Genomic DNA, 27,752 nt, shown 5'->3' with positions numbered 1-27,752 from the left:
ATATTTTTATTTTTTTTTTTTTTTGGTTGATACTAAATAAATATCTGCCGGCAATTTTTAATGGGGTTCCCTAATGTTAAAATTTTTTAAAAATAAAAATAAACTTAAAAAAAAAAAAAAAAAAAAAAAAAAAAAAAAAAAAAAAAAGAGGTTGAGTACAATATTCCTTCGGAAAGATGATGAAATGCTTTTTACAAGGTAGTCTCACCGCCAGCGACGCACGATCCTTATTGTATGGCTTTTACCTACCAGGTTGCCTCTTTTTTTGTTCTAGCGTCTGTGCGCCAACTTCTCACGCTTCTTTTCCCCTTTTTGAAGTATGTACATAGCTTACGGGGATACCAGGTTCTTCTCTACCTTCTTTCATAATAGCCTAGCATAGCGTATCGTTGAATTGTGATTTTTTTTTCTTATTAGGTTAGGTACTTTTAACCCGTATCCTGTTGCACTAATACCTTCTTATACCTACTGGTATTATCGCCGCCGTAATGGAGGTCAACATCGAGCCGTTCATTCATCTACCCCAGTACCGCGTGGTGATTTGTCAAGAATGCGGTTACGCGTGTGTAGGCGAGGAAATCGTCTCGCATTTTAAGCGACCAATTCATCAAGGCCTTTCCAAACAGCGTAAAAAGGAGATCTCAGACGCTATTCTAGCTATGCCGGATGTCTATCAAACGAAAGACGAGATCGAAACGCTTCCGATTCCGTTTCCGCCGCCTGAGACGCCGGCCATCCCGTATTTGCTACCGCCTCAAACTGACGGCCTCCGCTGTGGGGCATGCTCGTATATCGTCTGTACGAAAGGTAGGATGCAAGCCCATTGCATGAAAGCACACCAGTGGAAGAACGATCGGGGCCGGGGAAGACAGGCAAAAGGCGCAAGCTATGCGCCAGAGCCATGGACGACCGGTGTACGATGCCAACGTTTGTTCATGAGCGGGCCAGGTAACCGATATTTCGAGGTGGAAAGGCCGGTACGTGTGCTATGATTCTTTTTCTTTCCCTTACCCTGACTTGGCCTCTTACGGCTATCCAGTCTCGTCCCGCCGACGCGATGACCGCCTCGGAAGAAGGACCCGCCTCGGTCCCGGTTTCAACACCCGTCCCCGCTTTAACAGGCCCCTCAATTGACGCCGCCAGCTGGGAGATGGGTTACCTGAAAGGACTATACAGAAATATGTCCGTTCTCCAGCGGGCCGACGCTCGAGCCGACCTTGAGAATAGGCTGGCAGCCTTGTGCGCTGTGGAGAAGGAAGAGGAAGAGGAGCTAGCGCGCAGCGGCTATAATGAGGGAAGGCTAGGGCGACGAAGCCATCGAAAACGAGCAAGGGGCTGGCTCTATTAATACATAACGTGCTTAAATTTAGCTAACTAGTTTAATACATTTGTGTATCTATGGTGGTGAGTTGCCGATTGAATACAACTGACTGCCTAAGGTTCCCGCCAACGCAGTCACCGTAAAGAGGTACCTTTTGTATAGAAGTTCATAATACCTAAATGCAAATGGTTCTGTCTTATGGTTTAAATATCTTCAGTATACCCCTTAAAACGTCAAATCCCCAAAATATACCGACCCTTGGACTGTACTTAGTATTTCCCTGAGATACAATAAATTCTATAGGCCACCTCATTCCCTCCAGACGAGTATCCCACTAGCATATAAACCTGTGATTATTCCGACTTTCCTCTTGGAGTCGAATACTGCTGTAGAGCTAGTAGGATACTCGTCGCTAAAGTAAATATGCTCAACACCTCCTGACTCGGTCCACTTAGAGACCCCGGAAAATGCCTGGGCCGTTCTACAGTACTCCTGGAATGAGGGATCTGCAGCAGCCAGTATTTCAGGCGAGCTGCAATCGTGGCGGGAAAAGGCATACTTACTTAACGTCGGCGGATGGGGATGACCGGCAGCAAACAGGGTTCCATTTTCTGAGATTTGAATATTGTCAACCCAAAATGGGAACTTGACTTTGGATTTATAAGTAAGGGTGGGCGAAGTCGCGTTAATTGACTTTGGTTTCGTAATAGTGTAGAAATATACTGCCGTGCTAGTAGTTGAGGCTACGGCCACAGTAGTGTCGTTTACGATTTCGATACCGTTGGCGAAAGGGAGACGAGCAACGATATTAACCTTGGCAGGCGTAGCGGGATCCTCCAAAAGGGGTGATATGTCGACGTGTAAGACAGTAGCGAGAGGGAGACCTAGGAGGGTCTCTACCGTGGAAAAGAAGCGAGAATCTTCCGCGAGGAAGTGGTGGTCGTTCGTAACAAGAAATTCATGGCTGTTGAGGAGAGCTATAGAATTCGGGCTACGGAAAAGAGGATGTCGAATCGTTCGGAAATGCCTGGCCGTGAATGCATCAAGATCTAGCTTAAACAACTCGATGGTTCTACCCTCTTTACGATGGTTTGTGACAAAAAGAGTAGAATTTTCTTCGTCATAAGCTATACCTAGCGTATGAAAATCCGCACCAGGTTCGTATCCCAGAATTTCAAAACGAGTCAATGAATCAGTGTCGGAGGCGCCAGCATTGACATAGCTGTAGGCGTATAACTCGGCATTGGATATAGACCCCGGGATGAAGACGCCCTGTTGAAGCTGAGAATGTGTGGGCTAAATGAGTGGTTGCAAGCTTTCCCATATACGATCCACATTGGGATTGAGAAATATATTGTGCATAGGTAGGTAGTTAAATTGAATAACAAGACTTACCATTACTGTATTCCATACCTCCCGCCCAGAGTCACAAGCAACGATAGCGAGGCCTTTCGATTCTACAAGTAGGACATCTTCGCAGCTTTTAATGGTGTCCGAAAACTTTACCTCGGGCGACTTGAGGTTATTTATATTTAAAAACCGGCCCGGCGCATTGTTATACATTAACAATACCTTCTGTGCTAAGTCATACAGGCTTGGCGATAGCGCCGCTATGACTATAACCAACTGGGACAGGTTAGCCTTCTGGGAGGCCCTAATAGAGAATAGAGGCTCTACTTACAAGTGCTGTCTTAAAAGCCATCTTACCCTAGTGCACGGAAATATACAGTTGAGAGAGAATGGAACATGGAACATGGAGGGTTTGAGCTCGGGAGCGATGGAAAGCTAAATATGAAATTTATAGTGATGTGAAGGATTAGCTCTCATGCAAGAAAGAGGCAGGGCAATGCGTAAGCATACGCGAGTATGGAGACTAGCTTGGCAGCTTGGATTGGGTTATGATCCTGGGTCAGCGCTTAGTCTCCATGGTGATTGGGATCAGGAAATACTTACAGATCATGAAATCCTATGAATCCTTCACATGACTCCAAATTCGAATATGCGTCCTGGCCTGAGCCGATAAATAACGGACACCGACAGTTGGACAAAATCTAATGCCATCAAAAGGATTGCACTACTCCATTCATATGATGAGAAACGCGGAAAGGGGGAAAGATATAGTCAGTGTAACGGTAAAATAAACTACAGAGTCACAGCATGCGAGACGCATACACTAGACGTACTACGGTGACAAGGAGCTGTTTGCATATGGCGAAGCTTACTAGCAAATAACCGGTCAATTGGCTACTGATGTGTATTTTCCGATACCGTAGCATCAACTTTGTAATAGAGATGGATAAAGAGTTAACGATTGTTATCATAGACAAATAGCGAAGTTCTTGTGTTGCGCACACGCCTTTTAAACAGGGAAATATGATTAACGTGTACATCTTGAGTTAGGTACCTAAGATACTTAGTTACAAGGTAGCCACCTATGCTAACTTACGCTCTTTAAATTAAGATTGTTGATGTTTTCAAATAAAAACTGATTGAACCTGAATCAATAACTAGCTAGTTTATAGAAGTATGTAATCAATGAAGTCAATAGTTTAGTTAAACTTGACGCAAGGGATAATATAAATGTCTTATATGAGAGGTTGTAGGTGCATGTTACGTAATCATGTGGTGCAAAGAAATCACTGGCTTTCGGCTCTTTACTTAGGTAACGTTAGGTAACGTTAGGTAGGTACCTAATCATCATTGTTTTCTACCATTACCCATAATGTTCATTTTGAGACGCCGGGTAATTCATAACTGATTTCTTCACAATAACGAATATTGAGTTTGGCACAAGTGATATGTTGTGAAGCCTTGTAGCTGTTGTGGTTGATACAGGAGTCACGATGTTATCTGGAGTAGTAGTTATCCAACGTTCTAGGTTCCACTGAGGTGAAACCCAGAGCATCATCTTCAATACGTAACAACTTTCGGGTTTAGACTCGTGATATCGTGATATCTTAGTTCACATAAATTTATTAAATCCTAGGCGTAAGAGCAAAACTTAGGCTATTTGAGTCTTGACGAAACAATGGGGGAAAAGCTTATATTCATACTAGTCTGGAGAGGAGTATAGAAGTGTTTTCTGAGGCCACATCGGGCAATTTACTTTATGAGAGTAAAACACACAAGAATTCTTATCCTCTCAAGACCAGTGAGACATATAGCTCATGTCATTTTCTTTTTTCTTTTTCTCTATCATATCCACTATAGGTCACGATTAGTGTCAGCGTCTCGTTTTCTACTGTAATACGGCGATGACTAGCTAAGCATTCATAGGAAGGGTTCTCGAACTAAGAACGACCGCTCCCAAAGTATAAAATGAGAACAACATAGAAAAATTGGGGATGGCCTTACTAAAATTTATAACGTCTCGTAAACAATCTTCGATGCCGTTTTCGGTAATTTTACCTCCTGAATCCCCTAGGAGTCGTGCAGAATAAATCACGTTCCTGATCTGCCGGCCATTTAGCGGTTTAGTAGCCCATTTTCTCAATGTTGTCTCTTTCGAGTCAGATAACCAAATAGCCGCATTAGCATCATCATCCTGACTAAATATGCTTTTCCAGATCTGCAGGCGCGTTTCGTACTCTAGTTCCGGAAATGCCATGCCGAGATTAACACGGGATATGAAAGCTGGATCTATCATGTGGATCTGATTTGTGGTAAGGAATAGAATACCTTCGAAGTATTCGATCTTGCGTAGAAATACTAGTTATAAGAATAAAGATTAGTGCTTTGAAGAAGAAGAATATAGTTAATATATCCTCAGGACTAGGTACATACCCGCGACCCATGCCGAACTACGCATATTTTCAGGGGTCCTTTCCGACATGACGACCTCCGCTTCGTCGATTAGTAGAATGGCATCCCAGAAGTGTGCTTGCCGGAATATCTCTTCTATTGTGGATTCCCAACTGTCGTCGGCAACAAGCATTCCCAAGTTCACTCTATATAGTGGTCTTTGGTGTTCCTCGGAAAGACATTCGGCCAACATCGTCTTTCCAACTCCAGGAGGCCCGTGGAGTAGGAAGGTCAGCCCCTTCCCTTTCCCTCGGAAATTATTGGGGTTTTTGTCAATTTCTCTTGCTTGCTTGTAGTGGGCGTGAGCTCTGGCTAGGCGCTGGATGCGATCAATCGAGTCTGCGGCAAGCGTCGACTCAGGTTTGACCAAGCGCTTCCAGGCGCTCTGGATCCAGGTAGGAAACTCTAGCTTACGCATTGCAACATTATACCACTCATTATCGCTGAGGCTATATACGAGAACCTTTTCTGGACATAGGACCAGCGAATCGACCTCAGTCTCTCCATCAAGACACTTGATGCCGAACGGATCGATGTTGTGTTCCACAAACGTTATACACCGGTCGGGAAACTTCGTAGGATCGACAATGACTCTTCCGGCAATCTAGGTTTCGATATTAGCCATATTCCCCTAGGTATAGGAATTAAAAGGGCGTACTTCTCTACCAACGCCATCATCATTAGAACCCTCAATGAATGTCTCGCAGTACCCAACGTATTGCATAACTTTGGCTACAGGCTGACCACTTTCGTTTAATTGGGCATGTAGCTCGCACCATCGCTTCCCCGACTTGATCGATATTTCGATGAGCGATTCTTTACCAGGGTGGAATTGCAATGGATATACTTCCAGTTCTGTGATATTCTTTGTGCCTACGAATTTCTCGATCTCTTTGCGGTATAGACGGTTTTTGTAATTCTTGCCATCAGAGTCAATAGCTTCGCATTCCAGCTGTAGTTCGTCCGTATTATAGCGGATATCATCAAGACTGTCAATGGTAAACGTACGCACGCGAGCAACGGCCCACTCATCCCGGAGCTCACGAAAGACTACTAACTGATCTTTGCGGAACAGACCCCGTAGCCCGTCGTAGTCGATCTTTTGCTTCTTAATCAGTTCATCTAGGTGCTTCCCCGTCCGGATCAGGTGGGACTTCCGCTCGTACAGCTGACGCATAACTTCCAACTCGGCTTTCGTATCCTCATCTACGTCCGTCTTCTCCATTGCCATGAGCCTATTGCGGCAATGGAGGAGAGGATACGCACCGATGATTTCGAGACGATCGTCGAAGACCTTAACTTGACCTTCGTGGGCGGGCGGGCAGAGATCGGATAAGATGCCATGCAAGGCCGCTGATTTATACACCGTGAATATAAGATCCCCACGCAGTGTTGTATCGTAGCGGAAAGATTGCCTTCCCGAAGGTGAGTCTTCCGTCTCCAAGTCTGCCTTGCTATCGGATACCCATTGCGTTGTTAGGTCATCACCCGGCACCTCCTTTCGAAACTCAACAAACTTTCTCAAGAGATCGGTCTTGGTTTCTTCACTATCCTCAACTTGAGGACTATCCTGTTGTACAGCCGAATCCACCTCTTGCTTCGACTTATCACCTTCTTTCTCTGCGCCCGTCTCACCTTTTGGTCTCGACACCGAGTTTTCGTGAAATGCTTTTTCTAAAGTTTCAATCCTCTGTGTTAGGTCTGCGATGACAGAAAGCACATTGCCAAGCTCCTTTCGACTTGAATCCATCTTTTGCTGGACTGCATATATTGATTAGGCACAGCAAAATCCGCGTATCAATGTAACCACTTACCCAGACTCAACTAGTCCGGTGTACTGTATAAGTTGTGTTATCCAGAAGGACTATCAACCTATATCGGTAATTGGATGATATACCTAAGGTACCTATCTATCCCCTGGATCAGCCGAGCTATTAGTATAGGTGGTAGTTATTGTGGTTTGGTATCCAGTCAGGCTACTACAACCTTACAAAAGAAAGGAGAAGAAAAAGCGACAACGCTGGTGGCGCCGATACATCGTACTGCAGGACCTAAAGAGGAAATCCCGACATAATCTTAATCAAACTCCCATGCACCCTGACATGGAAATAATTGGCCAAGTTCTGAACCTATTGGTTAAACCTTCCGGCTCATCGAACTGAAAACAAAACCCCGCTTGTAGTGTCACGTCTTCAGTAATGGGGATCGCATTTTTCCCTCGATTTGTAAGTTGTGGGAAGCATAGCCTCGAGCTCTACGCCCATTGATGTTATAACCCAGCATTGGTAGTATCTACATATAAAAAAGATAAAATGAGTAGGCCATGGCTACGTGGTCTCTTATATCCGCACCGATCGAAGACTCTAGGATTTATAGAGAAAGGTGCAAAGGACCCCGAGGCGGAACGGCGTAAATGGTTTGATGATGTTGAGTTGGAGAGCAGTACGTCAGTATTACCCCAAGACCTAATAAACGATGTCGACCGTACTAAGACCACGTAGAGAATTATCATCACTAGGTTTATATGTGACTGATATTGAGATCAAAATGCCAGCCCCAGGAAGCGACATTGATCTGATAGCGCTGGTCAAGTGTGCGAACGAACCTCCCGAAAACCGCCATGACCAAGAGAAGAGCCTTAACATGCTTCGAGCTTACCTGGAGAAGGTTAAACAGAAACAGGAACACGAAAAGAAGGAGGCCGCCGAAAAAGAAAGCCAAGCTCAGGATCAATGGAGGAAGAAAGATCAAAAACGTGGACCTTTCCGCAAAAAGATCCATAGCATCCTCAAAGAAGCAACTCCCCTTATCAATAGCGCCTTTGATTTTGTGTTGAAGGTGCTTTATGGCGGCATGAAAGCTTTGGAAGCAACAGTATTTCTCGCTGCTGAGGCTACCTTCCAGACACATTACGAGGTCGCAGTGAAAGCTATTATGCTATTCATTACGGTATGCAGTATATAATCCGAATCGAACCACGGTTCTGCTATAGTACTTATTGACTGACCAGGTTCCATGAAGGCTTACGAAAGCGCTGGGAAACTTACTGATGAAATAAACTCCATGTTTCAGAAAATTGACGACTACGGACAAGAGATGAAAGCTCTTCAGGATAACATCAAGTCCATCCAAATGACAAAGGCAATAAATAAACTCTTCGTCTCCATTGTAGGGTTTATAGTTGCTTGTGGTTCGTATCTAAGCTACGGGACTCTCTGTATGTCTCCTTAGATGCCTTTTATTCTAAGTCTAAACGCAGCTAATACAGCGGCAGCTAAGATGGTCAGGTTTCTTGGGGGCGGCAACGATAAGTTCGATAAGCACCTTAAAGCTATTAGGGATGGTTACGCCGAAATGGCTGGAGTGATGACCTTTGCCCAGGTAATGGTTAGCTTCTCGTCCCATGACAAGATTAATCGTGTGAAGGATAACACGGTAACAATAATGAAACGTGAGTACTAGAGGATTAAACCATTAATCACCAACCGATATTAAACTAAAGGTTCGAGATACAGAATTGAGTCTACTGAATGAATCACTGACGCCTGATATGAGCCAACAACTTCGCATGATTTATGATCACTCAATCTTTCAGACTGGGTTACACGTGCAAAACTTGCGGTCCGATATCTTTGATGGACCATATGAGCCCTCAGATGAGTTAGGTTTCAATGAAAGGGAGCGAGTTTTTGTGTCGCCAAAGGACCGCTGGCCCAGGCATTTACGTGGGTTTGGAGCATTTGCTACGTCCCGTTTAGCTACATCGAAAGGTTCTCGCCCTTTGATGTGGATTTCAGGGGATCTAGGTCGGCGCAATGTGTGCTGGGTGTCCTCTTTCTGCGTCGATATGATCTCCTATTCCAACCAGTTCAGCAACTTCGATACGGTATATGCCTTTTGTAAGCGAGGCAGGGGGCGGCGGTATTCCCCTACCCTTCTTATCAAGGGATTAGTGATGCAGCTACTAGAAACCCATGCGTTGGTTGTTATGAAGAGACCGGGTCGCTTCTCTAAAACCCGTTTCAGCGAAGTTGGAACTAAAACCAGTCCAAACTCGGGGAACTTAGCCTGGCAGTTACTGGAGGATATCCTCCGGCTGATTGAGACCGCACCAGAGTCCCAAGGCCGTGTTGTCTTGATTGTAATTGATAGGTTGGATCTATGCGTGTCAGAGATAGGTTTTAGTGTCCTAGAACATCTCATTCCACGACTACAAAGCCTCAGCTTTCGGATATCAAGGGTTCAAGTACTAATCACATCGGCAAAGTTCTCACCATACGCGATACCTACCTTACGAAGGGGCTCAGAGTGGCTTCAGGCATACGGGAGAAAGATACATAGGATAACGACATGATGATGTCCGAACCCTCGGTTTGGATGTGCGAACAAGCATTGCACTTTAGATTAGAAATTCTTGGGATTTTAGTACACAATACCTATATTATATAGATATACGTAATCTATAGCAAAAACGACGTCGTAATTACTAGCGAGCAATTACGCCTTAAATATGTGATATAATATTCTGAGTCTCGCTTAGAGTTCACCGCGTAGTAATAGGTCGATCCGTATCTCGCAGCCAATAGACACCTTCTGTTGGATGAGAAAGCGAGGATGGTGTAAAAATGTAAGCGAGGATAGAATCTTGAAAAGGGGTTATTGGAACTAGGTAACAATTAATTTTACCGCCTTTGAGAGTCTGAAGCGTGCCTTATATGCCCGACTACTACGTCCACAAACGTGGGTGTGCCTTATTCTTCTCCTGACTTCGATAGCATGCGATGTACAGCAATAAGGGGGCGCAGCGGTTCTACAAGCCAGACCGATTTCGGCTCGGAAGAGAGATCTGAAATACTACTTGTCTAGTACTAAAAGCCGTGGCGGCGCCGGCTACGTAGAACGTCGCATCCTATAATATCAAATTCTAAGAAGATAACGAAGATGTAGTTAATATAAGTGTGAGTGGTAAAGTAAAAGAGGATCTCCCCGATAAGGCTGTCGTCGTTTACGAAGACTTTAGATAGGTGCGTGCCATCCGAGACTTGGACTTTAAAGAGTTCGGTGTATGGGCGGGTTCTCAAATAAAAAGTATCGGGGCAACATGGCGTCAAGGCTATCCAGGCTTATTGAATAGGAGGTAGTTTATCCCTTGGTGTGTATGACGGGAGAGAAATGCGGGGCCTGCGGCGCGGGGGCGGGGTCGAGTTGGGGCCGAAAGTGGGGGCGAAACTCGGAGGGATCGTAAAAATGCCGCCATATTCGGTTATCGTGTTTCAAAAGGCGAACAAAGTATTCATACTTGTTTAATTCCTCTAGGTATTTCTATTTAAAGCAATATATATATTAATGTCTGATGACTTCGTATCATTAATTTAATACTACTATGAAAAGTATGTAGGGAAAAGGGGTAGAGTCATGTGTTAAGGAGTTTAGAAGACCAAGTGTTAGATCATGTATTGTACGTAGGTACCTGTAATCCTGACAAAGGCTCAGATATCGCACAACTGCAGGGCTACCGTATATCTATGCGCAACACACGGTAGCCCAAGGACGTACGCAAGATAATGATATAAGTGAATTCATGGGACTATCCATAAGTCTAGGGTTTTGAAACCTACCATAATTTCACCATTTGGGTGATTTTCTTGTGAGCACCATAAGCGCTGTGGGAGGAATATTAGCGCTTTCTCTTCCTGACGTTAGTTGAGCCTCTTACCAATAGGGAAAAAGATCAGGAATGGTCTGTGCGCAAAGTCTCATAAAATCTATGACAAGGAGATATCTTAGAAGGTTTTGATATTCGGTCTAAGAATAAGCTAGGTCCGGCCCGCGGTTAATCTATGCAATGAAAAGCCGCGAATATTTTTTTCTGTGCCTTAGGAGGTGTGTGCGAAGTACGCGTTCTCACTGGCTAGCACATGTGAGTCCATGCAGAGTGAGCGGTACTGTAACCAACACTGGCAATTAAATGAACTTGGGCGGTAAACAGGACTAACGGGCAGCCATCTACGTAGTATCCATTGTAAACTTCCCAACTCCACTTGCGAGGTTAATATATTTAAGATGTTGGAGTAAAGAGCCGATTTGTTAAACACTTTACTAACCTAGGTATGTTTGAACTTGCTGTTTGGCGACATATTGCCGATTTCATTGGCTAGAAATGTATGCTATATTCCTTTGAACTTACTTGGGTAGGTACTTAGTGTAATGATGCATGAAGAACAAAGGCCTGGAATTAAATAGGAAGATCAATAACCAACAATCAAGTATTATAAATCCCACTCTTGTTAAAATACCATATAATATGTATGGGGTGGATACGATTTGTCGAAAGTCGTCATACTGAGACAGATGCCTACCTGGCCTACCTAGAAGGTAGATAGTGAGTTCAGTAGTCCATGTTGGATACTTGGATGTAACCCAAGGTTTATATCTGTACCAGTGTGCGTCGCCAATACGCATTACCAGCTGCCGATCAACTCAGCCTACAGGTAACCAGCCTGACATCGCAGAGTCCCGCCACCCTTACCACTGATGGCACGACTGTGTTGGCAACCAATATATACCACGAGACATACCCGATCATCAGACCTTACTCTTAAACAAGACCCACCTCTTGCATATTCTCCTTTTCACTTCTGTTCAAAAATAATATTTTATTGTGCATCCTATTTGCAAGACCAAGATGTCAGATCTTGACTTTTCTCACTTATCACCTGCCGAGCTTGAGGTTGCCCTGGATGAACCCGCACTGAAGCCACCAGACGGTGTTACTCCGAACTTCGAGCACCCAGTGAACGAGAACACCGTATCTCTAGTTTCAATCTTCCTCTGCTTGGTAGTAGGATCAATCTTCCTGGGGTGTAGAATATATATAAGATTTTTTAAGATGAGACAGCAATATATTGGAGACTGTGAGTGCCGTTTACATGTAGGGTTAGGCGACGCTAATTGAAAACCGACAGATTTGATGATTTTGGCATACGTAAGGCCCGAACAAACCCCCCGTTTACTGAGCATAATTGACTAGATTGTAGCCATTCTGGGTGATGACAGCCGTGGGGTCCCTGCGCCGGATCTTTGGAGCTACGGGAATCTTTATACACCAGTGGGATTTTCGCGGAAGGGATATAGCTGAATATCTCAAGGTACGGTTCGATGTATACGATTTGTGGCTGTTCCCTGAGGTATACTAAAGGCTCTCAGGTCATCTTTATGGGTATGTGCTTCTGGGCTGCCAGCACCGCGATGATGAAGTCGGCTATCCTTCTTGAATGGATTCACATATTCTCCGCCGCAAATACACGGACCATTTTCCATCGGAGTTGCAAAATCTTGCTTATCTTTACTCCTTTATTTTACGCCTCCCTTATAATTGCGCTGAATTTATCCTGCACTCCTTACCGAAGGATTTGGGACAAAACTCTGACGGGAACCTGCATCGACATAAAAGCCATTCATATTGCTGCCACCGCCACTAACGTCATACTCGACATTGCAATTTTGATACTACCACAGAGAATCATTTGGAAATTGAAAATGTCGAAGGCTAAAAAGTTCGGCCTTTCTGCGGTTTTTGCCATTGGTATCTTGTGGGTTCGGTGTACTTGAGCTTCACGAAGTCAGACATGCTAATAGAGTAAAACAACACAGTGCCTGTATTGCCGCAGTAGGCCTTTTCGCGGCCATAATTAACTGGGTCGAGTCAAATGACTTGACTTATCATTACTCCGCAGTGGCGCTTTGGGCCATTGCCGAATCGACATGCGGTACAATGATTTTCTGCGCACCCGTGATACCAAAGCTATTCCGAGGTCTTAAACTCAAGTGGGCTTCTACAGTTAGCTCTTGGGCAAGCTCACCTATATTCCACTGGGTTAGGCGCTCTGCAAGAAAGAGTGAAGATATATGGGCGCCTACAGGGCTCGGATCGGATCCCCGCCAATACCGCCATATTGACGAGTCAAACTCTACGGATTTAGGCAAATTCGAGGCCGCCAGACCTACAGATCAGCAATATGGAATCGTCTGTACCACTGACATTCTGGTAACAGAAAGTCGTGATGCCGATTTTGTAACAGACCAACGGGGTAAACAGAGTTCATGGCTTTCCAGCGTCCAGGAGAATCGAGTATAATAAAAAAAGACGCCCTGATCTTCACGTTACTCTTAAGGGAGGACTATAAAATTTAATGGGTTCTATGTGGTCTTTTGAGTTGTAGTGAACAGTTTTTTAGGATATATCTATATCATATCTCGGCCGCTTAATACCATCTCTTACTAAGTTAAGATCGGAAAGTGATACTTATTACGAATTTCTTTTGTATTTACTAGTCCCATAACTATGGTAAATTATTCACTTGGTGCTTCATCGTGCCGTCAGCCTCCTGGGATAAACGCACAACCACGCATTTTAGAGCAACACTCTACAGTGAGTAAATCCCATTATATATGGTTGTACTTGACCCTCTTGTGACGAACCTATACTTAGGTACGTTAAAGTATAGTGCTGGTTGAGTCTTTATTTTAGGTAAACAGTAAAAATACGAGTCAAGGTGGTAAAATAACTAATACTGAGGTGTTCGTCAGGAAGGCTTGGAGTCCTTCCTCTGAGTATGGGTTAGATACTAGACTTAAAATTGATAACTGTAGAATAAATGACTATATACACAAGGAGATCCTCCCTTCTTATATTCATTCTATCTTCCATATATTCTGAATGAATCATGAATCGATGAGAACGAGTTCCCCTATTCATGATTCACTTTCTGGGTCCCGTGACTTTCACGTGACCCTCTTGTTGGAGGTCCGTCACACCTCTTAGGAAAGATTTCCCCCAACATGAATGCTCCCAAGTACTTTGCAAAATACCAAGTAGTAATCATCAATAATCGTCTATTTCACTAGTATACGAGAGACTCTATGAGATAACAATTACAAAATAAGTAAATATCAAACACTCGATTCTTTTACCCCTATTTATGATTTAGTAAGATAGAAGCATGAGTAAAAGGCGTTAAGTACCTACCTTAGGAACAAGTAGGTACCTATATATGTCTAACTTAACTTTCTTTATCAACCCTGTCTATTAAAACAGTTCACTGCTATCGAAACTAAAACAACTTTTTATTCCGTAGAATAACGAGTCCTCCATTTAGAAACATATGGTCTTGTTAATGCGTTGGGGAAACTCTCGGGTTTCTTGAACGTAATAGGGATCTTCCGTACTTCTGACTTACTGTGAAGATCGGAATAGGTAATGGTTAATTGAAACTCCTAGTAAGATAAACCATACCTAGGTATAAAAGTGATCTTGACACTATTTCATTCAGGCCTGGATATAATCTAGCGTTTTAAGTGAGTACGTTAAAGTATAGGATGTATGGTCAGCCTAAGAATCCATCCTATATTGATCCAATTAATGCTTTAAATAATGTTGGAACCAAAAATTGACGCCTTAGAATGTCACGTCCCAGAAGTCTTGTGATGGGGGGGATCGTAACCGAGGCTTTGGATCCTTTGCCTGTTGGTTGCCGGTTCACTACTAGACCAACTAGATAGTCAACGCAAGGGACCTTTCTACCTACTGTCCATTATCTTTCTACGTCACTCACTGTAAATAGATTTTTAAAAGACAAAATCCGTTTTCCCTTACCACCTTTTCCGTTGTTCTGACTTAAACACCTTTATCTTTATATAGGTAGAAGTTTCAGTCCGGGTAGTTATCCCATAATCAACTCAGTTTAGCTTTACTAGACCCTTTTCATAATTCTTACGATTCATAATTCTTATGATGGATTCTAGTACTATTTCGATTGAACCCGGTTCCAAAGTTGCAATGGAAGAATTAACCAACGGAACACAGAGCGGAAATGAAGCCCCCATACATGGCCAAGGCGAGAATGGGTTTAATTATATAACGGGATGGAAGTCTCGCACTATAATGGCAGCGTATGTCCTTAGAAACTTGTTCCAGGGGAGTCATTCGTTAACTCGGATAAAGGCTAGGGTTTGCACTCTTCCTCGTCAACCTTGAACTCACCATTGTCGGCACCGCTCTCGTTTCCATTACCAACGATCTCAACGACTTCGTAAAGGCGAGCTGGGTTGTCACGGCTTATTTGATAACTTATACTTGTAAGAGGCATGACTTCCTATCCATGAAATACGTTGTCACTTAACTAGAATGCTAGCTGGTCTAGTAATTTGGGCGAAAATTAGCGACCACATAGGGCGTAAACAAGCCTATGTAGCCTCTCTAATCACCTTCAGCGCGTTTGCTGGAGGATGTGGTGCATCTCAGACTATGGTTCAACTGTCAGTTCTCCTTTACTTATTGCTTAATTCCTTCTCCTATTTCCTATTTAACGTTCATGTAGAATAGTCTGTCGCGCATTTCAAGGCCTAGGAGCCGGGGGTGTTTATGCAGTAGCCATCGTCATGCTCTACGAGTTAAAGCCACCTGAAAAGCTCGCCCAAATCACGTCTGTCTCAGCTGGCGCGGCTGCGCTTGGAAACGCTTTGGGCCCTATTTTTGGCGGCTTGATATCTCAAGGATCAACATGGCGATGGGTATTCCTCCTTAAGTAAGTTCAGCCAATCCTGCTTGAAGCACATCGGATATTGACATTTATTGAGTGTCCCATCAGGGGTTGTTGCGGCTATTGTGGTATTATTCGTGGTTCCGAATGACTACCCGTATCAAGGACTCCTACGAAGAAAGCCACAACTCAAATTTCGGACCCTCGATTTCACAGGGGCATTTTTCATGCTTACAGCATTGGCCTTACTTATCAGCGGGCTTGAACAAGCTGCCTCACTGCTATACTGGGCATCTGCTACCGTAATTGTTCCGATTTGTGTTTCCGCTGTCGTATGGGTGGCATTCTTTGCTAGTCAATGGTACTTTACCCTCCCTGGGAGTTCAGTAGAGCCAGTCTTCCCTTGGCGGTTCTGTCAAAATCGAGAGATGATGGGTCTTCTGGTGTAAGTCATCGCATCTTTACTTCCAGTTGCCAAAGCATTATTAACGATATCGCCAAAGAAACTCCTTTATGACCGGATCAGTCAGTATAACATGTATCATTCAACTTCCCATTCGATACCAGACATCAGTAGGAGCCAGTCCGCTGCAAACTGGTGTCAGGTTACTGCCTTTTGTACTATGCGGTCCTCTTGGTGTTATCCTTACTGCGTCAATCTCCAAAAAACGACGAGTCCCCCCATTGTACTCGGCCCTCGCTGCGTCGATCTTGCAAATACTAGGGCTTATCTTTATATCTCGAGGTCCTGCAGACAATCCGGACTGGTCCCCTTTGTATGGGCTCGAAATCCTGACCGGTCTGGGAATGGGCATGGGTATAGGGATAGTATCATTGCTAACACCCTATGTGACAGAAAAAAGGGATTTAGGTAAGTAGATTATTCATGAAGTATCAACACGACGGCAATGTAGCTAACGATTAAAACAGCGGTCGCATCTGCAGCTGGAACTCAATTTCGCTTCATCGGCAGCGCTTTTGTAGTCCCCATTACCACTGCGGTGGGTAATGGGTGGGTAAAAGATCAATTGTCCAGCTCGCTGACGTCTTCTCAAATTGACCGAATCTTTCAATCGACGGCTTCTATCTACGAACTTCCAAAGCAGTTACAACCTAGTATTAGAAGTACATTTGTCAAAGGCTTTAATCTCGAAATGCATGTTGTACTTGGATTCGCAGTTGCATCTGTGCTTAGTATAGCGTTGATGTGGCGAAGGAATCCGATTAGGGTTGAATGATCTCGAGTGTCTTTGAGATATCCAAACGTCGGTTACCTGAGGCAATATCACGGATCACGAATCTGGTTGTTCCATTTATTACTTTAAACTTGCATTGATGATGTAATATTCTGTTTGGAAATGCTGATAGTATAGTTATATAGCTCTCTTTATGATTTAGATCTATATGCAAGAAGAATTTGGTCTTTGAGGAAACCATCCCGTCGAGTTCGGGAGCCCCTATGCTTGGTAAGACGCCCTCCACGAACTCGTACGTATGGTGATCCCCCAACTCGTAACGAAGGGCGGTTTTATAAATAGATTAGTCGTGTGGGGTCTAAACTCGAAGCTTCGTAAACCTCTTAAAGACTCGCCAGTCTAAGTCTCAAAAATCTAAGGAGCTGCTTAACAAGCATGCCACGAAATGATATTATTGAGTACTGGCTCACCTACGAATTGGTTTCCGACCTGTGCAGACATAAAAACTGCATTTTTATCTAAATGCCTAGCCTGATAGGAATAGCGTATAAGAATTTAAGAATTGGCATGCCGTTACCTATCACTACCTACCTATTTTTTACATTTCCACATTTCCTATGTGAGAAAGATTAAGTACGTTGGGACCAGGATGTTGCAAAAAGTGAGCTGAGCCCCAAGTTTCGATTTGCTTGGTCTCACATCCTGGAGTAGGGATGGGAAAAATATAATATCACTAGCGTATAATACGGTATAATATTATATAATACCGCATAATTGATCAGTTATACGCATAAAACCCATTCCTATCCTGAAGACAGGGAAGACAGTGCAAAAACAGTTTCTAATACCAACAATGGGACAAAACGCACTGTGTGAGGGGCTATCTTGGATCTCCTGGGGCAGGACTCCATTTTAGAAATCTACATCTTTCTCAACATCAAGTTCAATAAGGCTTTAAACATACAATAACTTATGTGATGGAGAAAAGAAAGATTCTTAATACTTCTAAAAAACACCAACATTCAGTATTATACGTAGGTAAATACACATGTAAATGATAACCGTGTAACACAAAAGCCTACCTCCTATGGTTGCAATCATTTATGCATATGAAATACTACGGTTGTAATATAACATGGCCGATATATTGGAAGATGGTGGTGATGATGGTGGGCAGTGTATGTCATATGAGTTCTGCTTGTCGTTCATACTACGCCAATCACATACACTGCCGCCTTCTCTTGATGCCCGTATTTCGGTAAACACCTTCCCGTCTCCAATCCCTTACCCCGGTAACTGCTACATGGTATAGGCAATATTACCCAATTCTAAGCTAAATCCCAAACTCCCGGTATTCCAATGAGTCCAACATCTAGACGATTCAGTTCTCCTAGGACCAATAGTACAACGGCTCATGGTCATCACTCGCCGAGCTCGTCCACCCGCCGTAGACGATGTGCCATTGCTATTATCGGCCTCTCCTTCCTACTACCAGAGGTCGACTCTACGGAATCGTTCTGGGATATTTTGATGTCTGGTAAATGTGTAGCCTCCGAGTTTCCTCTAGAACGTCTTTGTAGTTTTAGACATCACGATGGCGGTAATGATGGGACAGGAACCGTAAGTAACGCGTTATTTTTTACGCCCCTAAAATTTTATATTTAATATTGGCCACGTATCCCACCCATGATATGATATGATGCAAGGGGCCCTCGGCATAGTGACCCTCATACAGATTTAGCCCCAGAAAACCTCGTTTATACGAAGGGACATTGGTTCATCTGATGCTCGATTCTTTATGATGACGTCCGCGGAAGCAGCAGCAATGGATACTCAGCAAAGAATACTTCTAGAAACTACTAACCGCGCTCTCGAGAATGGTATGATACATTTATACATACTCTGATATGTTGTTCAGGCCCATGTTATATATTATTGTCTTGCTAACGTTAAGTACCTCTTAGCCGGGGTTCCGATAGAGATCATCAACGGCTCGGACACGTCTGTGCACATCGGCTGCTTCACTACAAACTCTGCTCCGATCTGTGCAAAGGACCCGGACAACTTGCCCAAATACGCCGTTACTAGAATAGCAGGTAGTATGTCATCCAATAGGATCAGCACCTTTTTCAACTTGACTAGCCCTACCATTACCGTTGACACTGCTTGATCAAGTAGCCTAGTAGCCTTGGATTTAGCCTGTCAAATTGGACATATGAACCAATGTTCGCAACTCTTCAATAGATGACCACAGCTGCTCCTATTTCTACCGATGCTGACGCTATGATCGATAACGGTTCCAAGTTGGTCGAGAAAGTAGCCGCTTCGGGATCACTGAGCGAGGCAGCAGATATTTTGGCAAACGGTCTAGCGATGAAACTTGTAGCGATCTTCTCCATGCCGCGGGAAAGCCTTGATCTAAATCAACCCCTACATAATTACGGAGTAGATTCCCTCATCGCCATAGAGCTACGGAACTGGTTCATTAAGACACTCAAAGTTGACTTGGCTGTCTTTGAAATTTTGGGTGGCGCCACAGCTATGATGTTAGGACAAGCTGCGGCAGAGAAGATACGATCATGGACTTGAGCTGTAAGGCTCTAATAGGAAGGATGTTATTCAGATACTATTTCTTGATGTTTCCATTCGCCATAACAAATCAGAAAGGCAAAGATTGTATTTCTTAGGTACCTATTAACATGGGCCTAAACTTATCTGGTAGACTCTTTAAGATAATATAATCAATAAGTCCAACCGGTTGAAAGCCACATTAAAACATCCGGCAACTGTTTAACTAAGTCGGTATCGTGATGTATACGATAACTCGCTGTTCAATTTCTTAGGGATATTCCAAATGCTACCCGAAGAAAATGAAGTCACAACCATAAACTCCAATGCTTAAGCCCATGAATCTAATAAACCGTAACCGCGCTCACAAACCCATTCTTCAACACTTCAAAAACCATACCAGGGAATCCATACAATGTAGTTGTAGAATCTTCGTTACCATCGAACTTCTTCGCTGCCACTCCTCCACTACTATCTTCCCAGCCCCCTAGAAACTCACAGCTACTCCCAGGGCTATCCCCCCATCCTCGATTTAGGACCATACCTCGTTGACGCCTCTTGGCATCCTCCTCGGTTGGGTATGTGCTCTTCCACTCTTCCCTTAGCCGCTCCTCAATCTCATCGAACGGTGTTTCGGAGTCTATAACGTCGTCTGCGTTCCCCGTCGCGAGATACTGAATTTCCCAACGACAACGGCGATGCCTATTGAATGGGTATGATCCAGGCACATTCGCGTGAAGTACCATTTTGGTAGCCACCAATCGATCCGCTGTAGCACTCTTGAACGAGTTCGCTCCAGGCACCTCCTTCCCTTTCAATGCGGCGACTTGGGATGGAGGTGTCCGCGAAGGGGGTTGAGGTGGTGATACCAAGATATCAAACCCTAGATAGAAATAGTTGTAAAAGCATTCACCTGACACGTTACCCACAATCTCATCGTCGATAGCTTCGTCTTCGGAGTCATCCGACCCGGTGTGTGCCGATGATTGATCGGTATCGGTCAGATCATCTGGCCGCCTATATTCACCACCGTTCGATCTAGACCGGCTGTGGCTTGCGGTGCGAGTCTTATGGATATACATCCTCTGGTCATTCTTCCGATATATAGCATCGGGCGGTCCCAGCTCTGCTACCAGGTCTTGAGGTGTAGTCTCCCCCAAATTGATCCATACTGACATGTTAGTCCATTTCCTGAACAACTGAAGCCTACCACCGCCATGTATCTTGACTAGGGAGACTTCATCAGGAACGACCTCTTTACTCTTATTAAAAACAAACGCCGACTTGACGCTTGGGAGAATCTCATCCCACAGAGTCTCACGAGCATGAGCCCAGGACTTCCCACTGAATATCGCAACAGAAATAGCCGTCTGGCTTACAGGTGAAGACAGCAAAGAGACGACGTCTTTATTCGGAGAGTAAGCCGACTTCGGCAAGGGAAAACTAAATGCTACTCCAGGATACGACAGTATATAGGTGCCCATGGCATTGCCGTGACCCGAATCCGCAGGGGGGATATATTCTCCAGCATATGTTGGACCAAATAGGCGGTGGTAGATGTTCTTAAATGCTGGACCAGCTGTAGCATCTCCACCTAACCCAGGTGATCCGACCGAAGTTACGGGCTTAGCGATGTCCTTGTCCTGATAGGTAATACGATTTTTGGTAAAGTCGATAATCTCGATAAGGCGAAGTCGCTGCTCGGGACCATCGAATCGCAATCGTATACCGTTTGCGGGAAGGCTGACGGTGACGGGTTCACCAACAGGATCGGTGGCAGAGTAGGCAAGATCTAATTTGGGGTAGCGCTGCGGTTCGGCCTTCAGCCGCGTGAGGATGTCGTGGAGCGAAGCACCGAGCACTGGAGAAAAGATGATTAGCATCTTCATCAATGACAATATAATATGACAATATAATATCAACTTGATACTTACCGAGGAAACCAAGGCCAACACTAGGGTGAAGAGCCGCGGTAAACAGTGACGACATGTTGAAGCTGAATCTAATGGTGCTCAGTGATAAAATGTGTCAGGAAACCCGATGCGATACCAGCTACTATGTAGACTTAAACCAAGTAAATGAATACGTCAACCCGGCCCAAGGTAAAAATCCATAAAGGCCAGAGTCCGATATGGTAAAGACGTATAGGTATGATGATTACATGTAAAATAGAAGTATGGTTGCCTCAAGTCAAGCCGCTTGGCTCGAAAGGCTAAAAGCGCAAAGGGGAGAGAATTGTCAGATGCAGAAGATGGAGAAGTTGCGCTGGGGACGTCATTTGTTACAATGCACAGGTCAGGCACGCTGCACATGTGCACGCCTATGAGGTAGCATTAGCCTTGCATTACCTCAGCCGTTAGTCTACCCCGCCCAACACTACCAAGCTAGGTTAGGTACTTAATCTACCTAAGCTCTATCGGTGGGGCCCGTGATTGTTGTCCCAGCAACGGCATTAGGTGTGTACATTTCTAACCTAGGCTAATGTATGTATTGATATTTTCAGTGGGACCCCCAATAACATTAGCGAAAAGCACAGACTTTGCAGATACAACATCGTGTCGCGTCTCTCTTCCTTGCACAATTCCAATTGACCAAACCCAACTTCTACATACATATGTACAAATCCTACACGTCCCACCTTACACCTTATTCTTCCACAAAGCTGAAGATCTTATTCCGTCACACAAGTCCTATCTCGCTAGGTAGTGAATTAGTCTACCTCTCTTCAATATCCCTCCATGAGCTATCCTCTTCCCTTATCTAATTCCTTACCCTCGTCTTACTCTGTGTTAACACAGCTCAACCTTATTTGTTAGCTTAAAGTACCAGCTTACATACAATATCCCACTAAATCAAAATTCCGACAGACAGCCGCGATGCAGGGCCGCTCTTATAGGAGCGAAAGGCCCCCTACGGCTTCTAGCACCCGCCCTAGTACTTCTGCTTCTGCTTCTGCTCGTTCTGCCACTTCTTCTTCTACTGCCCGCTCTGGTATTCGACCACCTACGAATAGAACTCCATCGCTTCGAAACCAAGCCCTTCATCATCATGCTGCCGTCGCTGGAAGAATTCCTAGGAATGCAGCGCCTTCACCGGCCGATTCGCTATCGTCTGCTGCTACCTTAGGCGCCAAACGTAAAGAGCGCGATTACGAGATAGAGGCAGGCGCAGAGACGAATATCGATGTCGTTGTTAGATGCCGAGGGCGTAATGATCGAGAGGTACGAGAGAACAGTGCCGTCGTGGTTTCTACCGAGGGCGTGAAGGGTAAATTAGTCGAATTATCTATGGGTCCAAGTGCCTTGAGCAATAAGACCTACAACTTTGACCGTGTCTTTTCCCAAGCCGCCGATCAGAGCGTGTTATATGATGATGTCGTCAAGCCCATACTCGAAGAGGTATGTCGCGTGAACTAATAACCCGTTCAAATACCCAGCTAACTCCCATCTAGATGCTCGGAGGATACAATTGCACCATATTTGCCTATGGCCAAACCGGCACTGGCAAAACATATACCATGTCTGGAGACATGAACACTACCTTAGGCCTCCTTTCCGATGACGCCGGAATTATCCCGCGAGTCTTGCACTCGCTCTTCCAGAAATTAGATGCAGAGAATACCGATAGCTTTGTCAAATGTTCCTTTATCGAGCTGTATAACGAGGAACTTCGGGACTTGATCTCTGTCGAAGAAACTGCCAAACTAAAAATATTTGACGACGCGTCTCGAAGAGGTCACGCCACCACAGTTGTTCAGGGCATGCAGGAGACACACATCAAGAACGCCGCAGAAGGTATCAAGCTCTTACAAGATGGTAGTCTAAAGCGACAGGTAGCGGCCACCAAATGCAACGACCTGAGTAGTCGAAGCCATACTGTGTTTACTATCACAGCATGTGTCAAAGAAACAGAAGATGGGGCCGAGTACGTCAGTGCCGGAAAGTTGAATCTCGTGGATCTTGCCGGTAGCGAGAATATTCAGCGTTCTGGGGCCGAGAATAAGAGAGCTGCGGAGGCTGGCCTGATCAACAAAAGTTTGCTTACTCTCGGGCGCGTTATCAACGCGCTGGTTGACCACAGTTCACATATCCCCTATAGAGAATCCAAATTAACCAGACTACTACAAGATTCTCTAGGTGGCCGTACGAAGACCTGTATCATCGCCACTATTTCACCAGCGAAGAGCAACCTTGAAGAGACCATATCGACCCTCGACTACGCCTTTAGAGCAAAGAACATTCGGAATAAGCCCCAGACTAATCAGAGAATCAACAAAGAAACCCTTCTCAAAGAATTTACAAATGAGATCGAGCGACTACGAAGCGAATTGATCGTGACCCGTCAACGAAATGGTGTCTATTTATCCAACGAGAGTTACGAAGAAATGACCGCCGAGAGTGAATCTCGTAGAATCCGAAATGAGGAACAGGCCGCCAAGATCGAATCCCTCGAATCCAACCTACGAAACAAAGTCCAGGAGCTCCTCTCCTTGACTTCCAGTTTCATGGGCTTGAAGAAGGACCACGATGCTACCAAGGCCCAACTCGACGAGACAAAGGGTCTTCTCGATCAAACCGAGTTGGTGCTTGAGGCAGCCCGCAAGAGCCTTGCCGAAGAAACTCACTTGCGTAAGGCACATCAGAGGACTGAAGAGCAGATGCAGGCGATCGGTGGAGAGCTTATTACTACGATTCATAAGACCGTCAAAGACGTGGGTAGTCTACACGCCAAGAATAAAAGAAAATCGGATCTCCAATCTTTAAACCGGATGAATTGGAGGACAGCTCAAGGCGAGGTATCCGACGTGACTTCATTAGTTGAGAGCCGCGTGGAAGAATTTCGTAATGAGCAACAGCAACATATATCGAGTATCTCGGAACGAATGCATTCGTTCGTAGAGGGTGAACTACAGAAATTGACTACCACCCAATCATTCCTCGACCAGAACCTAGAGCTCTTCGCCCAGTCTAAGAGAGAATTGATGGAACAGAAGGAAAAGTCCAAAGAGGAGATGGATGAGATACTCGAAGAGATCAAAGAAGTCCGGGATCACATCAAAGAAAGGGTGGGCGAGAGCCTTCAGGCTATTGCGACAGCAGCTGAGCGAATAGCTCAGGATGTGCTCAGCGAACTAGGTATTTTCCACAACCAGCTACACACGTCGTACTCTTCGCTTGGTAAAGACTTCAAGTCAATATTCGAAGAGTTATTAAAACACATCACCTCCCAAAAAAAGGAATCCGACAGTCTTCGGGAGCAACTTCACCAGGCGAGCAACACCATCGTCCAGACGAACACTTCCATCTCGACGCAGCTACAAGAAGTCATCAACGAAGAGCGGAGACAAGCGGCTGAAGAACGACATAATCTCCTAGCACAGATCGCAAACCTCATCAATTCCCAAGCTGAGATTCAGGAATCGCGTCTGGCGAACAAGGCTGTTTCTATACAGCAGAGTGTGCAAGGCAACAGTACTGCGCTCGAAAGCAGCATGGCGCAATATTCTCAGGGGATGGATAATTGGAACGAGAAAGAAACTAGACTTCTTGACGAAGTTGCCAATTCTCGGGAACTCTTGAAAACTAAGCTAAAGGACGATTGGACAGTAAGGCACCCCTTCGAGCTCTTCTGCCTACAACGTTACTAACAGTATGACAGATTGCAAATAAGCATAGCACTTCAATACAGGATACAACCAAGTCAGTGCATGCCGAGACGGTGCGAGTTGTCGACGAGCAAATAAAGGATCTTGACGAGCAGATGACATCCCTAGACGACTTTGTTTCTCGTGCCCGTTCGCAAAATGCCTTACACCATGATGATCATGCCGAGTCTGTGGAGAGTTTATCTGGTACCGTCGAAGGTTCATACGGAAATATCGCCAACCATTTCAAGAGTACCTATTCCAGGGTCCAGACCCTTGGCTCGGAGATGGAAATTGATGTCATCAATGCGCAAAATTCCATGGAACCTCTTTCAGAAAGTATTTGCCAGCCTCTGTCTGATCTTCGGGAAGACATAAACAGCACAGTGCTCCAAGAATATCAACCGACTGGTGATACACCCCGGAAGACGACTTACGAATACCCTTCAGAACTCCCACATACTAGGCCGCACGAAGCACTTCTTAGAGAACTAAACGGCGAGCCATCACCCAGCAAAGCTAAGGTCTTTTCCGACTCGGACCCGAGTTTGTCAGAAAACCGATCTCCATCTAGACCTTTCTCGTCAGAGACCACGTTCCCACTTTCGGAACGCGATCAGAACCCTTTATCAATGAGTTTACGAGAGGTGCACCCAAACCTTAACCTTAACGTGACAGGCGCGCTCAGTCTTGATGCTCACGCTAACGCCACAGTCCATGCATTCGGAGCTAACGTCGGCCCAGGGATGATGGACACGACCGCGGACGCAGACGGAGATTTCGCGATGCCCGTATTTAAGAAGAGAAGGACCACACGATCATCAAAAGTGGGTAAGCAGTCGATGCCTGCTGAGGGACGCGAAAACATACCTCTCCTTTCATCAGTAGTGCCTGGAGGGGGTAGGGAGATCTTCGCACAAAGTATCTCAAGAAGAAAGAGCCCAAGGCTAAACTAGAGAACATGATTAGTAACTTAGGCACTCTGGGGACTTGATCATCGGGTGACGGATGGCCAGCGCAAAAATTGCTGCGGCAATGTGGAAGTGGTGGAAGTGATAGGCGTTTGAATTATAGGAGTTTGATGATAGCGGCGGCGAAGTGGGCGTGCGCATTTGTTTTATACGGTGCGGAGAGGATCATGGCTTGATACGTTCTCCTTGGAGCTTTCTCTCCTGTCTTGGTTCATCAACACGGCTAGTATACTAGATACCCCTGACTCTTGATTGCTCTTGTTCGAAATAGGAACGAGAATTGTGTATTTTTTTTTCAACTACCTTAGGTACTATACTCTTGGTTCACCTATGGCTATTTTTATCAATGTTCAAGTCTTCGCTCTTTGCCACACCCGACTATTCATGAGACTATTCTTCGCTATAGCCTCCTCGACTCATGACAGCTTCCAATTAAAATTCATCAAACTAATAAGGACGGACTATCGGTGAAGTCTAATAGGTCTGACCACTGTTCTTACTTCTCACTGTTGCCATCGTCTCCTATATCAATAGGTAATAGGTAACAGGTAATAACTCAACCCAAACCTAGGTGCTCATGACTACCCACCCGATGCCACTTCTTACCGTAAAGAGCCGGGCGATGCCCGAGAGTATATAAATATATATATATATATATATACATATTAAAGCTTATGAACAGCGGAAGACTCGTAAATCATGCGCGAGACTTTTGTACGGCGTTCAGGATGCTCTCCCAGACCCACGGAGCCCGGGTCGCGGTGTTAAACTGGGCGTTGAAATCGCCCACGGCGCGGAACCGGTACCACTTCCTCGCGGCGTTCTCCGCGGACGTGTCCCGGGCGAGGTTCACGATGCCGAACCTTCGGGACACGGGGCGCAGTTCCGACAGCTTGACGCGGCTCACGCGCGGCTTAGCGATGAAGCTCATGGTCGTGATGTCGAGCTCCGCGTCTGCGGGGATGGCACGCGCGAACCGTCGCAGCATGTCCTCGGACTGCCGCGCTACGGGCGGTAGGCGCATGTGGATGAAGGATACGAAGGGGGAGGTGGTGTATGCTACGAAGACTAGGGGGATGATGGCCGAGAGCGTTGCTGTGGTCGGGGTTAGTAGGTATACGGGAGGGATTGAAAGGGATTAGGTAGGTAATAAGGGGCATACTGCGGAGCACGGTGGGTGATAAGCCTTCCCGGTCGAAGTACGCTGGGGTCACGACGAAGCCGAAGAAAGCGAATATGAAGAGCGTCGAGATCTTCAGGCAGGCTAGGAAGGTTGTCCGGCCTGTGCCGGCGTGGTATACGCAGAGATTCTCTGGGTATGCTGTGGTATAATTAGTACGTTAGAAGGCAGTTTGATATCATATAGAATGACTGACCGAATCTGGGTGTTTGCGGCTTTGGACTAGCCGCGGCGTTTGCTTTGGCTGCTTTCGTTGTGTTTGTTGCGGTCGTTTCGAATCTCATGCCCAGGACCCGAAAATTGTGCCTTACGGGCGAAAGATTACGAGGAACTACATTTTGGAAATTGGTAGTGCTGTGTCTGAATGGAATCCGTTGAGCTCTCCTTAAAGCTCCGAGGATTAACATGATTAAGAGGCTTTGATGTGAAATTCCTCTTATAGCTCTTGATGGTGTCTAAGTAAAGTGATCTTCACTAAGAATTCACGGGATTTACGCCAGCTGAAGCGGGTTTTGACAGTTGTCGCCAGA

At 45.2% G+C, this 27,752-nt stretch overlaps 10 protein-coding genes across 10 annotated transcripts; 6 read left to right on the top strand and 4 right to left on the bottom strand.

Moving 5' to 3' along the window:
- Positions 1 to 144: 144 nt before the first annotated feature.
- Positions 145 to 1,400, top strand: F5Y00DRAFT_249450 (uncharacterized protein). The gene is made up of 3 exons (XM_048009596.1): positions 145 to 275; positions 346 to 977; positions 1,040 to 1,400. The coding sequence occupies exons 2-3, from the start codon at positions 489 to 491 to the stop codon at positions 1,346 to 1,348; spliced, it is 798 nt and encodes a 265-aa protein (XP_047860079.1). The 5' UTR covers positions 145 to 275; positions 346 to 488; the 3' UTR covers positions 1,349 to 1,400.
- Positions 1,401 to 1,509: 109 nt separating this feature from the next.
- Positions 1,510 to 3,074, bottom strand: F5Y00DRAFT_249448 (calcium-dependent phosphotriesterase). The gene is made up of 3 exons (XM_048009595.1): positions 3,003 to 3,074; positions 2,717 to 2,947; positions 1,510 to 2,593 (listed from the first exon to the last, which is right to left on the bottom strand). The coding sequence occupies exons 1-3, from the start codon at positions 3,021 to 3,023 to the stop codon at positions 1,631 to 1,633; spliced, it is 1,215 nt and encodes a 404-aa protein (XP_047860078.1). The 5' UTR covers positions 3,024 to 3,074; the 3' UTR covers positions 1,510 to 1,630.
- A 1,389-nt stretch (positions 3,075 to 4,463) lies between these two features.
- On the bottom strand, positions 4,464 to 6,872 carry F5Y00DRAFT_266876 (uncharacterized protein; the record flags this gene model as incomplete). The annotated part of the gene is made up of 4 exons (XM_048011995.1): positions 4,464 to 4,525; positions 4,676 to 5,029; positions 5,105 to 5,726; positions 5,781 to 6,872. The coding sequence occupies 4 exons, from the start codon at positions 6,870 to 6,872 to the stop codon at positions 4,464 to 4,466; spliced, it is 2,130 nt and encodes a 709-aa protein (XP_047860077.1).
- A 562-nt stretch (positions 6,873 to 7,434) lies between these two features.
- Positions 7,435 to 9,476, top strand: F5Y00DRAFT_266875 (uncharacterized protein; the record flags this gene model as incomplete). Its single annotated transcript, XM_048011994.1, has 5 exons — positions 7,435 to 7,568; positions 7,624 to 8,078; positions 8,133 to 8,339; positions 8,397 to 8,573; positions 8,638 to 9,476. 5 exons carry the CDS (start codon positions 7,435 to 7,437, stop codon positions 9,474 to 9,476), a joined length of 1,812 nt encoding a protein of 603 aa, XP_047860076.1.
- Positions 9,477 to 11,737: 2,261 nt separating this feature from the next.
- F5Y00DRAFT_249447 (uncharacterized protein) lies at positions 11,738 to 13,381 on the top strand. The gene is made up of 5 exons (XM_048009594.1): positions 11,738 to 12,036; positions 12,088 to 12,107; positions 12,160 to 12,270; positions 12,329 to 12,714; positions 12,776 to 13,381. The coding sequence occupies exons 1-5, from the start codon at positions 11,808 to 11,810 to the stop codon at positions 13,257 to 13,259; spliced, it is 1,230 nt and encodes a 409-aa protein (XP_047860075.1). The 5' UTR covers positions 11,738 to 11,807; the 3' UTR covers positions 13,260 to 13,381.
- Positions 13,382 to 14,960: 1,579 nt separating this feature from the next.
- Positions 14,961 to 16,901, top strand: F5Y00DRAFT_266873 (putative multidrug resistance protein fnx1; the record flags this gene model as incomplete). The annotated part of the gene is made up of 7 exons (XM_048011993.1): positions 14,961 to 15,073; positions 15,126 to 15,259; positions 15,316 to 15,439; positions 15,502 to 15,708; positions 15,761 to 16,108; positions 16,167 to 16,534; positions 16,594 to 16,901. 7 exons carry the CDS (start codon positions 14,961 to 14,963, stop codon positions 16,899 to 16,901), a joined length of 1,602 nt encoding a protein of 533 aa, XP_047860074.1.
- Positions 16,902 to 18,218: 1,317 nt separating this feature from the next.
- F5Y00DRAFT_274460 (beta-ketoacyl synthase) lies at positions 18,219 to 19,448 on the top strand (the record flags this gene model as incomplete). Its single annotated transcript, XM_048013362.1, has 4 exons — positions 18,219 to 18,479; positions 18,601 to 18,739; positions 18,824 to 18,958; positions 19,114 to 19,448. 4 exons carry the CDS (start codon positions 18,219 to 18,221, stop codon positions 19,446 to 19,448), a joined length of 870 nt encoding a protein of 289 aa, XP_047860073.1.
- A 161-nt stretch (positions 19,449 to 19,609) lies between these two features.
- Positions 19,610 to 21,509, bottom strand: F5Y00DRAFT_210902 (uncharacterized protein). Its single transcript, XM_048005510.1, has 2 exons — positions 21,362 to 21,509; positions 19,610 to 21,288 (listed from the first exon to the last, which is right to left on the bottom strand). Exons 1-2 carry the CDS (start codon positions 21,414 to 21,416, stop codon positions 19,772 to 19,774), a joined length of 1,572 nt encoding a protein of 523 aa, XP_047860072.1. The 5' UTR covers positions 21,417 to 21,509; the 3' UTR covers positions 19,610 to 19,771.
- A 709-nt stretch (positions 21,510 to 22,218) lies between these two features.
- F5Y00DRAFT_210887 (kinesin-domain-containing protein) lies at positions 22,219 to 26,372 on the top strand. The gene is made up of 3 exons (XM_048005509.1): positions 22,219 to 22,825; positions 22,879 to 25,032; positions 25,086 to 26,372. The coding sequence occupies exons 1-3, from the start codon at positions 22,304 to 22,306 to the stop codon at positions 26,025 to 26,027; spliced, it is 3,618 nt and encodes a 1,205-aa protein (XP_047860071.1). The 5' UTR covers positions 22,219 to 22,303; the 3' UTR covers positions 26,028 to 26,372.
- Positions 26,309 to 27,674, bottom strand: F5Y00DRAFT_249443 (uncharacterized protein). The gene is made up of 3 exons (XM_048009593.1): positions 27,419 to 27,674; positions 27,205 to 27,363; positions 26,309 to 27,137 (listed from the first exon to the last, which is right to left on the bottom strand). The coding sequence occupies exons 1-3, from the start codon at positions 27,627 to 27,629 to the stop codon at positions 26,740 to 26,742; spliced, it is 768 nt and encodes a 255-aa protein (XP_047860070.1). The 5' UTR covers positions 27,630 to 27,674; the 3' UTR covers positions 26,309 to 26,739.
- Positions 27,675 to 27,752: the final 78 nt, after the last annotated feature.

This window comes from Daldinia vernicosa, assembly GCF_022497035.1.
Source record: "Daldinia vernicosa strain CBS 139.73 unplaced genomic scaffold F5Y00scaffold_83, whole genome shotgun sequence".
Taxonomy (NCBI): domain Eukaryota; kingdom Fungi; phylum Ascomycota; class Sordariomycetes; order Xylariales; family Hypoxylaceae; genus Daldinia; species Daldinia vernicosa.
Note: the sequence above shows the minus strand (reverse complement) of the source record. Positions and strands in the feature narration are given on the sequence as shown.

Excerpts from the sequence above, each read along its gene's own strand:
- F5Y00DRAFT_249448 (XM_048009595.1), bottom strand. The coding sequence starts at position 3,023 with ATGGCTTTTAAGACAGCACTT. Across the intron at positions 2,948-3,002 it reads TGGCTTTTAAGACAGCACTT|TTGGTTATAGTCATAGCGGC; the intron begins GTAAGTAGAGCC and ends AACCTGTCCCAG. Across the intron at positions 2,594-2,716 it reads AGGTATGGAATACAGTAATG|GGCGTCTTCATCCCGGGGTC; the intron begins GTAAGTCTTGTT and ends CAGCTTCAACAG.
- F5Y00DRAFT_249447 (XM_048009594.1), top strand. The coding sequence starts at position 11,808 with ATGTCAGATCTTGACTTTTCTCACTTATCACCTGCCGAGCTTGAGGTT. Across the intron at positions 12,108-12,159 it reads ATTTGATGATTTTGGCATAC|CCATTCTGGGTGATGACAGC; the intron begins GTAAGGCCCGAA and ends ACTAGATTGTAG. Across the intron at positions 12,715-12,775 it reads GTTTTTGCCATTGGTATCTT|TGCCTGTATTGCCGCAGTAG; the intron begins GTGGGTTCGGTG and ends AAAACAACACAG.
- F5Y00DRAFT_249450 (XM_048009596.1), top strand. The coding sequence starts at position 489 with ATGGAGGTCAACATCGAGCCGTTCATTCATCTACCCCAGTACCGCGTG. Across the intron at positions 978-1,039 it reads ATTTCGAGGTGGAAAGGCCG|TCTCGTCCCGCCGACGCGAT; the intron begins GTACGTGTGCTA and ends ACGGCTATCCAG.
- F5Y00DRAFT_249443 (XM_048009593.1), bottom strand. The coding sequence starts at position 27,629 with ATGTTAATCCTCGGAGCTTTAAGGAGAGCTCAACGGATTCCATTCAGA. Across the intron at positions 27,364-27,418 it reads GCCGCAAACACCCAGATTCG|CATACCCAGAGAATCTCTGC; the intron begins GTCAGTCATTCT and ends ATTATACCACAG. Across the intron at positions 27,138-27,204 it reads ATCACCCACCGTGCTCCGCA|CAACGCTCTCGGCCATCATC; the intron begins GTATGCCCCTTA and ends CCCCGACCACAG.
- F5Y00DRAFT_210902 (XM_048005510.1), bottom strand. The coding sequence starts at position 21,416 with ATGTCGTCACTGTTTACCGCGGCTCTTCACCCTAGTGTTGGCCTTGGT. Across the intron at positions 21,289-21,361 it reads TGTTGGCCTTGGTTTCCTCG|TGCTCGGTGCTTCGCTCCAC; the intron begins GTAAGTATCAAG and ends TCTTTTCTCCAG.
- F5Y00DRAFT_210887 (XM_048005509.1), top strand. The coding sequence starts at position 22,304 with ATGCAGGGCCGCTCTTATAGGAGCGAAAGGCCCCCTACGGCTTCTAGC. Across the intron at positions 22,826-22,878 it reads TCAAGCCCATACTCGAAGAG|ATGCTCGGAGGATACAATTG; the intron begins GTATGTCGCGTG and ends ACTCCCATCTAG. Across the intron at positions 25,033-25,085 it reads AGCTAAAGGACGATTGGACA|ATTGCAAATAAGCATAGCAC; the intron begins GTAAGGCACCCC and ends ACAGTATGACAG.